Source organism: Leptonotus elevatus, chromosome 16 (genome assembly GCF_054856555.1).
Source record: "Leptonotus elevatus isolate MCC_2025b chromosome 16, RoL_Lele_1.0, whole genome shotgun sequence".
Classification (NCBI taxonomy): domain Eukaryota; kingdom Metazoa; phylum Chordata; class Actinopteri; order Syngnathiformes; family Syngnathidae; genus Leptonotus; species Leptonotus elevatus.
The window spans coordinates 10,469,281-10,481,448 of NC_141254.1; the positions used below are offsets into that span (position 1 = coordinate 10,469,281).

Sequence of the window (12,168 nt, forward strand, 5' to 3'; positions counted from 1 at the left end):
CAATTATTCAGATTATTGCGGTTGTAGGACTGCACTGCATATTTTGACTGCTCATGATCCTCCATCTTGTGTTTCTCATGTAATGTCAGGGTTTGAAAGACTCAATCTAACCAACATTATTACAGTATCTTGAGATCCATACGGGTTTAACGCAGATAAAAGCACAATTAATGGGAAAGACTCACTGCAACTTGAGCGCAGTCTTAAAATAGCTGAAACAATTTATCTCACCAGAACTTTAAGCTGAGCAAAGCCATTCACACGGCTGAGAAAGGCTTAAAAAAAAAAAAAAGGCCAGGCCCCTCGTGCTACAAAGGACACAAGTCAATATGCGATGATGACGCACAAAAAGTGCTCCTCAAAAATAGTGCAACTTTTAGGGGATTTACAGTATTTAAAGATTTGTAACTTTTGGGGGATTGAAAGTAAGTCTTGGTTTAACCCGAGCAACTTTTGCTGGATTTATGATCTTCTAAATGAACTTTTGGTGAATTTACAGTGGTCTTTTTTTAACCCGCGCAACTTTGCAGGGATTTACGCTAAGTCTTATTTGAACCTATACAACATTTTGGGACAATATTTGCAAATTTTATGGCAAGTCTTACTTTAACAAGTGCGATTTTACGGGATTTTCTGTCATTCTTAACTAACTGCAATTTTCAGGGGTTATGATACTCTTATCTAAAACTTATATTGTAGGGGAATTTATGGTAATTCTTATTTCAACCTCCGCAGCTTTTATGAGATTTACCGAAAGTAAACATTATGGGATTTACATATTTACTTTTTTACTTTAATTTTAATTAAACTTGAGCAGTTTGTTGGGGATTTACGGTCAATCTTATTAAAACCTTTGTGGCGTTTATGTTAGTCTGATATTGACCTGTGCAAGTTTTATGGGCATTACGGTAAGTCTTATTTTATACCTCGCACAATTCAACCTATGAAACTATCAGGTGATTTCTGGTCTTATTTTACCATTGACAAGTTACTGGGCAGCTTTTCTGGTTATTACGGAAGTAAAAGTATGGACACTGGAAACTCCTCCCACATCAGCCGGTGAAATTCAGCGCAGCTTAGAGAGTGGCCGTGCAGTAGAAAGCGCGCAGTAAGACGCGCAAAGGTCTTACCTGGGCGAGATGTCGCATCCCTGTTGCATGAAGGCGCCCAGGGAGAACCAGAGGGAGTTGAAGATGCCAAACTCATTGGGGGGCTGGTCGCTGGGCGGACCGTCGGTGCCCTCTTCGGGCTCCTCGGTGTGCCACTCGTACGGGCTGAAGCGGCTGACCAGGAAGAGCACCACGCTCACGCCGATGTAGGCGAACACGATGCACATCCAGATCTCGTAGGCCAACGGGTCCAGGAAGGAGAACACCCCCGGTTTGGATTTTTGGGGCTTTTTGATCATGATGGAAATGCCCAAAGACATAAAGGGCTTGGAGAAGTCGATCACCTCCTCCCGGACCAACGTGATTGTCAAAGGGGCCACAGCGATTTCCGCTTTCTGTGGATGTTGGAAGGAAACCAGAATGGTCAGAAAAGGCAATTGGGATTTACGGTGGCAGTCTTGTAACACGTGAACATTTTCAAGCATTTACGGTAGTCTTATATTAATTTGTGCAACTTTTATGGTCTTTATGGCAGCATCATTTTAACCTGTGCAATTTTCACAAGATTTACAAAAGTCTTATATTCATCTGTACAGATTTTGGAGTCGTCTTACTTCTGCATGAGCAACAATTGGGGGATTTAGAGAAGTCTTATTTTCAACTTTACTCATTTTAATGTGTGCAACTTTTGGGAGATTTTTGGTCATCTTATTTTAACCTATGCAATTTTTCAGAGATTTACAGTTTTGTAACCCGTGAAACCTTTGCGAGATTTACAACAGTTTTACTTTAACCTGCATAACTTTTAGGAGATTTACTGCACTCTTATTTTACCCCATGCAATTTATTGGGGATTTATGGGAATCTTGTTTTGAAATGTGCAACTTTTGGGGGATTTATGATAGTCTTATTTTAACCATTGCAACTTTTCAGGGAATTACGGTAGCCTTATTTAAAATTTTGGGCAATTTACAGTAGACTTGCTTTAACCTCTAAAACCTTTGGCATTTTTATGATGGCCTGTGCAACTTTTAGGGGATTTACGCCTGCAATTTTCCAAATGCTTACGGTAGTCCCATTTTAACATGTGCAACTTTTGGGAGATTTATGGTTATCTCTTTTTTTTAACCAGTACAACTTTTCAGAGATTTATGGTAGTCTTTCTGTAAACTGCACACTTCTTAGAGCAACTGTGAAGTCTTAATTCAACACGTTTTTAACCTATGCATTAATTTCAGAGATTTATTTAAACATTTTTACTTGGCCAATTTCTAATGGATTTATGGTAGTTAAAAATTTATTTTTATTTTTTAACCTGTACAACTTTTAGGGAATTTCCGGCTGTCTTCATTAAATGTGTAAAATTTTTATGGGATTTAGTGGATTCTTATTTTTACCTGTGCAACTCTTGAGTGATTTATGGTCATGTTAATTTAACCTACACTGATTTCCACTTTCTGTTGAAGTTTGAAAGAAAAGAGAATGTGCTGAGAAAACGGATTCACATGTTTCAATCCAATTTGAGACACTGAGAGCAACAACGGTAAGTCAAGGCAAAGAAACTGCCACGAAAGTCTCTCTAATGCCGAGAAGCTAAACAAGTATCATCCAGGGAGGATAAAATAATGTGTTTACAGCGCAGGGAGGCAGAAATTGGACAGAACAAAGTCAGCCGTTTGCTAAAAATCCACACAGCAGATTACAGTTGGAGACTAATGGCGGCATTTCCTGGCCTCATCTGCTCTACTGGGGGAAACAAAGAGCTTTCCGGGCCTTGGTTTGACCACCTGACATTCTGATGAAAGAGATTTAAAGTTCTCTTATCCTCAGGAAAATAGATGACAGCCGGTGTTAAAAGACTCGGCAGGGTAAAAGTCAGTGGAGCGTTTGCGCTCGGCATTTGGGAGAAACGAGACGAAACGGGAAGAAACGGGAGCAATCCCCGAGTAGAATCTTCCTGCTGACAGCTTCCGTGTCCTCAGACCTTCCCGTCGGTGGCCTATGCCTTCAGTTGTAACCTTTGCTGTCAAACACTGGTGCACACTATTTTATATGCAAACTGTTTTCAAACACATTTGCACTTTAACTTCCAGGAATTTATAGTAGATGTTAAACTCTTCTTTGTTTGTCTACATGACAGCATTACACTGCCCCTAGGTGACCAAGGGCGCTCATTTGCATAATACCGCCCCGTCACGGAGTTCCCCAAGCCATGACTTGGTATCTAGGCTGGATGAAGATCCAGAGCCCCTTTTCAAGCGACGCTGTCATTTCAGATGACATTTACACGACCTCAATTTAGTAACATGTAAAATCGAAGATAAACTATGGGCGGGAAAAAGTGTAACTTAATTTCATCTCGTACTATGGATGAGCTTCCTTTAAAGAGAACTTAACTGGACATGTTCGGTTGCACAGTGGCTGTAAAAGTCCAAAGTGCACATAAATCTCCTCCTCGCTGCACTCCAACTCGATTACACTCGGACCTTCCCGTAATTGCGGCCGGCGCCTTGAATTACTGAAACTAATTTGGGGGGTGGTTGGGGGGAGCTCAAAACACACACAAAATGGCCGAGCATGAGCAAACATGGGCGGGGAAGGGGGCCGGAATTTAATGATGGTGCGACGCGGTGTTTAATTTTGCATGAGCTCTGATGGAAACTTAAAGCGCTTCATTACGGAGAGACATCGGGAGAGTGATGGATTAACGCAATTAGTCCAAAGGCAGCGGAACAAACATTTCACTTGGCTACTTATTTCACCAAAAAGCAGTGAGAGCGCATACGCGAGTCATTTCGTATGAGTAAGCATGAATAGAGTGGAATCTTTCCTGTTGTATCCGCTTTTGCTTTTCATGTTGACGCCAGTGAAGGCGGGATATTGCTGCGTCTGTGTTTTTATTTTATTTAAGTACAGATGAGCTTTGAGTCAACAGACAGACAGAAGGTCCACGCCACTCAAAATGCCCCTTTGTACAGTCTGTTCCTTCCAGAATTGGCCACAATTTGCCATCTACAGATTGTCAGTAGACTAGAGACAGGATAAAAAGTGCGCCAAAGTGGCGGCCATTTTGGTAGGGGCAACTTTCCCATCAAAGGCGATGCTAACGAAAACATGGAACGAACCAAATGACAGAAACTAAAGTTTAAAAAAAAAAATTCCTTAACGAAATAAAATAATGAAAATGCCTTTTAAAAAAAAACGAAAACCAAGCGAAACTACAACTTACATTTGTGAAACTAATTATAATTATTACAAAAATGTCCCTTGTTTTTATCGTTGACAACTGATATACATAAGCTTGCATTTTTTATTTATTTTGGCATTGCTTTATCTTTATAATTATAATTATTAATCTGCATTACTATTCATTTGACAGTGATAATTATCAAGAATTGACAGAAGCTGTTTGAGAAGTGTAGTTCACGTCATTACACAATATTGTGACCTTTTTGTTGATGAATAAATACTTGACATAAAAAACTAAAACTAAAACTAAAACAAAGCATTTAAAAAAAATAGAAACAAACCAACTTGCTCTAAAAACTAAAACTGAATTAAAAGTCAAAACAAGCTAAAAACTAATTCCAATGAAAAATCCAATACTTCTATATGTGTGGTGGCCATGTACACATCTCTAAAACACGCTATTTTTTTGTAATATTCGTTCGGGATTATGGCTTAATGCAGAATCTGGTGACGCTGTATGATTTTTATTTTTACAAGATTGCCAAAACGTTTCGTCTCACCCCGTACACCAGCTCCCCGACCATGCCGTTCCAGATCTTGGTCTCTGGGTCCCGGGCGCCGTACTTGCCGTCGGGCACGATGGAGATCTTGTACTTGATGCCGATGTGTTTGGCGATCTCGGAGGCCAGGTCCACGCAGTAGCCTTCGTACTGGTCGTTGCCCTCGTACATCTCCCAGTTCTTCTTGAGCATCACGTAGGGACCCTCCTACACAAAGGGGGACGGGGTGGGGGCGGGGGTTGGACCACAACCAGTGAAGCGTACCGTCAGACGGACACACGGACAGACGGATGTCACACAGCAGCAGACGACGACAGAATGGCACAGAAATGTCGACAGTTTTTGGTCAGGAAATGGAGACGACATCCTTTTGTTTTGAAGTCAATCTTTATTTTGCAAAACAGACATCGGTAACATTTAGGTAGGGTCAGAAGCAGTGCAGGGCAGACCGTTGGTTGGAGAAACATGTTCTGGGAAATTTCTGTCATGTGACCGCTACAACTATATGTTTTACAAGCATGTAACGTTGTCATACCCCCCGCAGGGTTTATTTAAAGCTGCACGTCAAGCAAACAATTACCAAAATGAACACCGACGGAGAAAGCGCTTTGGCTTTAAATCTTACGTCTTTAAACCGCCACGTCCTGCTGGGTGATGCACTTTTTTTCCCATCCCTGCCGAGGTACAACAAAAAGAAAAAGAAAAAGCCACGCGCAAGTAATCGACGTGATGGCCTCATGCTGCATATGTGCAGCACATCCTGAAAAAAAAAAGTCATCAAAATGGTAATGCGGTTGGATGATACACAGATTCAAAGAGACGGGAGGGAAGCATGACTAAGCGGAAAGCGGAGGTAAAGCTGATGGCAAGTGAAAAATGAGCTGCCGTCAGACGGAGTGACTGCAGACAAATACCAGGCAGACTTTCAGTGATGGCGGATCGGGAGGTGCTGAAGGTTTCTGGATCAACACAATCCACAAGTCACTCAAATGGAACGCTGGCCTTGCTTTGCGCGCCCGCGTCTTGCCAAATAAATTACTTTTGTCATATGAGGCAAGCGTCTACATATTGAGAACAAGGCGCAATTTATTCCGGTGATTTTTTATTTTTTTTTACATGGCCCCGAGCCGCTACAAGTTAAAACGCTTGGATGCACTAACCGCATTGGATCTATAACCCCTTCCAAGCGGCTTCAGAGGTGGTATTGGGGCCGTAACAGAACCGGAGTGGCATCTGGATTCCGCTTTTTCCTAAAAGAGGCATAAGAACGCCTTGAGCTTCTTTCACCTGTCTGTATATGGCAGAATTTCCTCACCTGTTTTAAACATCACTGTATAAACAGAACCGACACAGAACGGCATAGAGGAAGTCAGTCTGCACATTTTACCCCTGCCGCTAACCTCTCAACTGTATAATTGGAACAAATGGGGGAAAGAAGCTGAACAACCCCCCCCCCCCCCCCCAAACCCACACCCACACGCCCACACCCTTTTCCGATCTGTTTATTCAAATCAAGTGGTGTTCATTGCATTTAAGTTTTTTTGTTTATTTGAAGTTGCTAATTTAAAGTATGTAAATCATTTGAAGTCAGGTATTTATTTGAAGTTGTTTATTACTTTTAAGTAAATGAAAATATTTTTATAGTGAGGCATTTAGTTGAGGTTGGTTGTTTATTTAAAGTCAGGCATTTATGGAAAGTGTGTTGTTTATTTGAAGTCAGGCATTTATTTGACCCAAGTTGTTTATTACTTTTATTTAAATGAAGGCATTTTTTTATGGCGTGTCATTTATTTGAAGGTATTTATTTAAAGTCAGACATTTATTTGAAGTATGTTGATTTTTTAAGTTTTTTTTTTTTTTTTTTAATAGTGAGGCATTTATGTGAAGGTGTTTAATTACAGTATATGGTTTATAGTCAGGCTTTTTTTTTTTTAAGTGGAATTTAGTTTTTGGTCATTTGACCATGACTGTCAGTTATATTATATATGTTGAGCAATCAGTACATTTAAACAGGAGTTTAGAACATTCAGCTTAATTTTTTTCCCCGCAATTAACGTCTAATTTTCTTGGAGAAAAAAGATGAATTTCTGTGGTTCTACTGTTCTTTCAAGAATCTCTATACCATGGCTGTTGCAGTATACTAACGAGGAACATTTTCTTTATGATTTGCTTTATGTATGCACGAGAACAATCTCATTGTGTACAGCACAACGCTGGAAGACAAAACGGAGAATCCGACTGATTTCACGCGGATTTCAAGACAAAGAGCAAAAATGCAAAGACGGATTTAGTCGCGCAGATTCTTCCCGGTGCCGCTTATAATCTCCTTAAATGAATCATGCCTTGTTTTTCCTCTTCCTTTTCTCCGTTTGGTACAACGGCGAAGGATTCACCGCGTGATGACGGAAGACTTCATCGTAAGCCGATTGATATCACTTCTACAAGTACGAGTAACACGCTGCATGCACACGTTACCCTTATCGCTGCGACTTGGGTCCTTAAAGTTCTATCGCCATGCATGTTCCAACTTGACTGCCATTGGCTGCTTGTTCAGTGACTCCTGATGTCATTGGACAAAAGGGGTGTCAGTCTTTATGCCGCTAAAATAACATTTTAATCATTGATTCACTTTCACCAATATTCAAATTAAAGGTCATTGAATTCATTCATTCATTTTCCAAACCACTTGTCCTCGTTTTTCCTCAAAATTTCCCCAGATTGTTCTTAACACCTATTTTAATGCCAGTGCAGTATGTAGCAGAATAATGCTACTTAATGGGTGGGTATAGCGCAACTTCAAATGAACACTTTACGTCAGTAGTGCCTCATTGTAAAACATTACCTCAAACAGAGAACTTATTTCAATTAAACTACTTTTTAAAATCACATTAATAAATGAATAAATAAATGCCTGACCTCAAACCTTACTTCAAATAGAAACCTAATTCTAGTGACTAACAAACACAATAAACTCTCCACTCTACATAAAGGCCTTTTATTCACAAATAAATACCTGGCTTCAAAAAAGTAGTTGAATAAATCTCACCTAAAAGAAACACCGAACTCCAAATAAATATATGACTTCAATAAAAACTTGCCTTCAATGAAAAACTTTACTTACTCCTTACAAAAATCAATTAACAAGTAAATGTCTTACTTCCAAATGAATGTACGCCTTTAAAAAAACGATACGTTAAATACATGCCTGACTCAAATAAACTTAATGCAAAATAAACAAAAACACCTTCCTTCCAATAAACGCCTAACTTCAAATCAAATAACTTCCTTCATATAAGCACCATGCTCCAATAAAGCACCCAAGCTCAAATTGAGTACAAATAACTGTTAAAAAAAAAAACCCTCTTCAACCAAACAACTTACTTCAATAGACATTTTGGCTAAATGGTTGCGAAATGAATCATGTGGCAGTCAAGTCATGCACTCCAGTTCACTTCCACGCAAACTCTGGTGACGAAAATGAATGAGTGCATGTCGCTATGCGGGGGTCTGTTTATGTTAGCGTGAAACTAACTTGCAGGCCACGTAGAACATGTTTGCTGACAAATTTACGCAGTAAACACAATAAAACACTACTTGTCACCAACATGCCAAAGAGAGACAGGAAGCATACGCGTGATTACGCCACCATTAGTCCGTGTAATCCACCGCAAATCTCACGGAACTGAGCAACGTAGAAGGTAGACTGCACCAATTGACAGATTTACAGCAAAACAGGAAATGACTTTGACATTCACAGTCTGCTCGGCAGAGACGTTCCGTGGAAAAACAAAAAAACAAAATCCCAAATTGAAGGATGCTGTGATCACAACACGGAGCGTGAAATGCGTGACACACAAGGACAAAAAGAGCAGCGTGTTTATCCTCTTTTCCTTCCGTTTGCATTTCATTCTCCTCTCAAGCGGCTCCGATTCCTTTCTAAATGGGGGCGTGGCGTCCATTTGTGGCGTTAGAGCTCGTCTTCTTGTGTCATATCCCGCTTGCTGTCCAGCTGGGGGCTCAGTTTCTTAAAATGGGCTTCCTCACCGGGGGCTGAAAAGAGGGGAGGATTGTGCTGAGCTGTTGACCCCCAAACCTCCATTCATTCCCGCGCCTCCGCTTGGCTGCTCCGGTTCAATTCACCTGCCTCGCAAAAAGCCTGCCCCACTTTACAACTATACTGCAAAAAAAACCGGGCTGAAATTATGCTAACGTCTTCCTCCCGCCACATCAGTCTTTTTTTTTTTACAGTCTGCATTTAGTTTCACGCATTTGGTGTAGTACCACATTGGGCCACATCAAGGGGGGCAGCACTGAGCTTTACTGGAAGAGGTGCATCGTAACTAAGAGCAAAACACAAAAGGAGAGAAAACCTTGTTTGCTGCTCCATGTGTCGACGTAGCAGTTGATAGTTACCGTCACATATATGCTACTATTCTGTTAGCCTGTCTATTGTGTTTGACATTATGTATTAGCATTGAGCTAGCAGATTTTTCAAATGATTTGGTTTGGTTGAAGATTTTGGTGTTTAAATATAAAACGTTAAATTCTTTTTTTCTTTAAAGTGTCAGTTTTGTAGTAAACTATAACTGAGAGTGACAATTAATCACACTTTGTATCAGGGATACAATAAAAGTATGTTTTAAAAAGTTGAAGTGTGTTTGTATGCAGATTAAAAATAAAACTAGTGTATTTATACTATCTACACGTATGGAATTATGGTATTTCTTGAATTAAGATACTCATAACCAATGCCAAAATCTCCATAAGTTAAGTAAAAAAAAAAATGCTGAAAGACTTGATACTGTGGTAATCAAGCTTTTTTGGGGGCATTGCTTCGAAACAGCAATAAATGAGCAGCCTTATTACCAAGGTACAAACAGCATGTGGCAAAATTGCAAGTTGTCGGGTAAATACCGAGCGCAAATTAGCAAGAATGAGGGATACAATTGCAGCTGGCATCATCATTTACCACCCGTGTCGGGTCCCCTGCATTTCCTTCAGGTGTTATTAAGATCTGTGAGATTTTGCGGCAAATCGTAATTTACGAAGCCTCTTGGCGGTACATTGTGTTATTCATCCTAAAAGTGGCACATGCAGACAGGCTGTTGTCTTACCATGATGGTGGTGACCACCACGGTGCGGTTTTCCATGCCAGACGTGTCGTTGGGGAGGAGCGGCGAGTCCTGGATCAGCACCAGTTTGTCGGCATCATTCCAGTATCCGATCTAGAGGGAAGGCGCAATGCAAGATTACAACCACCCAAGGATGATTATCTTCATGTTGTCTTTATTCACACCATGGCAAAGCTTACTGGCCATTTATTTCAAGTAAGGCATGTGTTTGAAGGAAGGCATTTATTTGCAGTACATGTATTTGAAGTAAGTGTTTAAAATGGAGCAAGGTGTTTATTTGAAGGGACACATTTTTTTCAGGAAGGCATTTATTTGAAGCAAGGTGTTACGTTGTAACGAATGAGGCATTCATTTTAAGAGACACTTTTTTAAGTGGTTATTTTAAGATGGTGTTTATTTGAAATAAGGCATTTATTTTATGGTAGATTTTATTTGCAGTAAGTTGTTTGACGTAAACCTTTAATTTGAAGTAAGGTATTTAAAAAGCAATATGTACAGGTAGAGGAACATCTTTATTTGATGTTAGAAGGTTATTTGACGTCGTTAGCCAAAACAAGCATCTGTTCCACGGTTGGATGACGCCCAAACAAAGAGCGCAAAGGGCTGTGAGTGTCCGCCACCTCCAGCAGGGATGATTGAGTAACATGTCAAATGTGAGGGAGACCAACACACACATACATACACATCTTGTGTGTGTCCTAACGGGACCTTCCCTGTGTAAGGGAAGACAGGCCAAAGCAGCGCCTGATTAATGGCAGCTCCCTACCCGCTCCCCCGCCCTGCGCGCCGTTTCCATTGCACCTTATTTCACTGCATCCGCTCACCATCGCTCTTCCTCTTTTGATTTTTTTTCCCCACAGTGCCATCCTCACTTCTTGCGCCCTTTCATCCTCTCCTACTCAAAGAAAAGTGGCGAACAGCTTATTTGGAAGTAAAACGTTTATTTGAATAAGACGTTTTTGGGGAGTATAGTGTTAATTTGAAGGTAGATGTTTATTTGGAGTAAGGCATTCATTTGTAACATGGTTCCTATTTGAAGTGAGACATGTATTTGTATGAAGTCAGACATTTATTTTGAAGTAGGACATTTATTTGTAGAATTTTATTTAAAGTCAGACATTTAATTGAATTAAGTGTCTATTTGGTGTAAGCCATTTGTTTGAAGTCAGGCATGTACTGAAAACATTTTACGAACATTTTATTTGAAGTAAGACATTTAATTAAAATAATCCCTTATTTGAGGTAAACTCATATTGGAAGTCAGCAATTTACTTGAAGAAAGGTGTTTTTATAAGTCACAAGTGTATTTGAAGTAAGGTGTTTATTTGAAATGAATGCGTATAGAGCTGAGCCTTTCATTTGAAACAATGTTTATTTCACGTCAGGCATTGTTTTTTTTTTTTAAAGCAAAACCTGCATTTGAAGTAAGCCTGTTGATTTGAAATCTTTGATTTGGAGTACAGAGTTGATTTGAATGTAGCCAATACATGTTTATGTGGAGGAAGCTTTTAATTGGATGAAGCTGTTGATTTGAAACCATGTTTATTTAAAGTCAGGCATTTATTAGAAATAAAACCTTTATTTAAAGTAAGCTGTTGATTCGAAATCTTTCATTTGGAGTACGGAGTTGATGTGAAGTTATCCAATTATTTGAAGTTAGGTTTTTGTTTGAAGTAAGGCATTTATTTTACATTCATTATCTATTTATGGTAAGGTTATTTGACAGAATGTTAATCCTCAGTAAAGCGTGCATGTCGGGTAAAAGAGCAAGTCTATTATTAGTAGTTTATTTGAAGTTAGGCTTGTCTATGAAGAATAAGGCATTTATTCTATATTGTTTCTCACTTAAATTTAAGGTGCATATTTGAGGTAAGGTGTGGCCTTCAGAAGCGAGAAAGCGAGTGATTCGGCGGTTAAGACACATGAATGAGAAAAGATGGTCAATGTGTTGTGGGCATGAAAGAAGCGTGGTGTGATACTTTACCCGTCTGGGTCCATTATTCTTCAGCTCAAACACGTCCATTGTGTAGTTGACCCTGCGGCCATAGTGGTCAAACTGGACATTACCTGTTAATCCCTGCAGCCGCACCTAAACGCAAACGCATGGAAATGAATTCAGGTGAGCTTGAATTCCCGCCCCACCCCAAAATTCCAACAACTCTGAAGTTGCTTTGGTCT

At 39.9% G+C, this 12,168-nt stretch overlaps 1 protein-coding gene across 5 annotated transcripts in view; it reads right to left on the reverse strand.

The window, feature by feature from the left end:
- LOC147160677 (glutamate receptor 4) overlaps nt 1-12,168 on the reverse strand; it is a 112,125-nt gene that overhangs the window by 20,323 nt on the left and 79,634 nt on the right. For all 5 annotated transcript variants that reach the window (XR_015090408.1, XM_086057927.1, XM_086057928.1 and 2 more), the window contains 4 exons: nt 11,975-12,079; nt 9,973-10,083; nt 4,859-5,065; nt 1,131-1,504 (listed from right to left, as the gene is read on the reverse strand). Coding sequence is in view for 4 of the 5 variants with exons in the window: in XM_086057927.1 (XP_085914053.1) it covers nt 1,131-1,504; nt 4,859-5,065; nt 9,973-10,083; nt 11,975-12,079 (797 nt within the window). In the remaining variant the exon portion in view is untranslated. The remainder of the gene's footprint in view (nt 1-1,130; nt 1,505-4,858; nt 5,066-9,972; nt 10,084-11,974; nt 12,080-12,168) is intronic.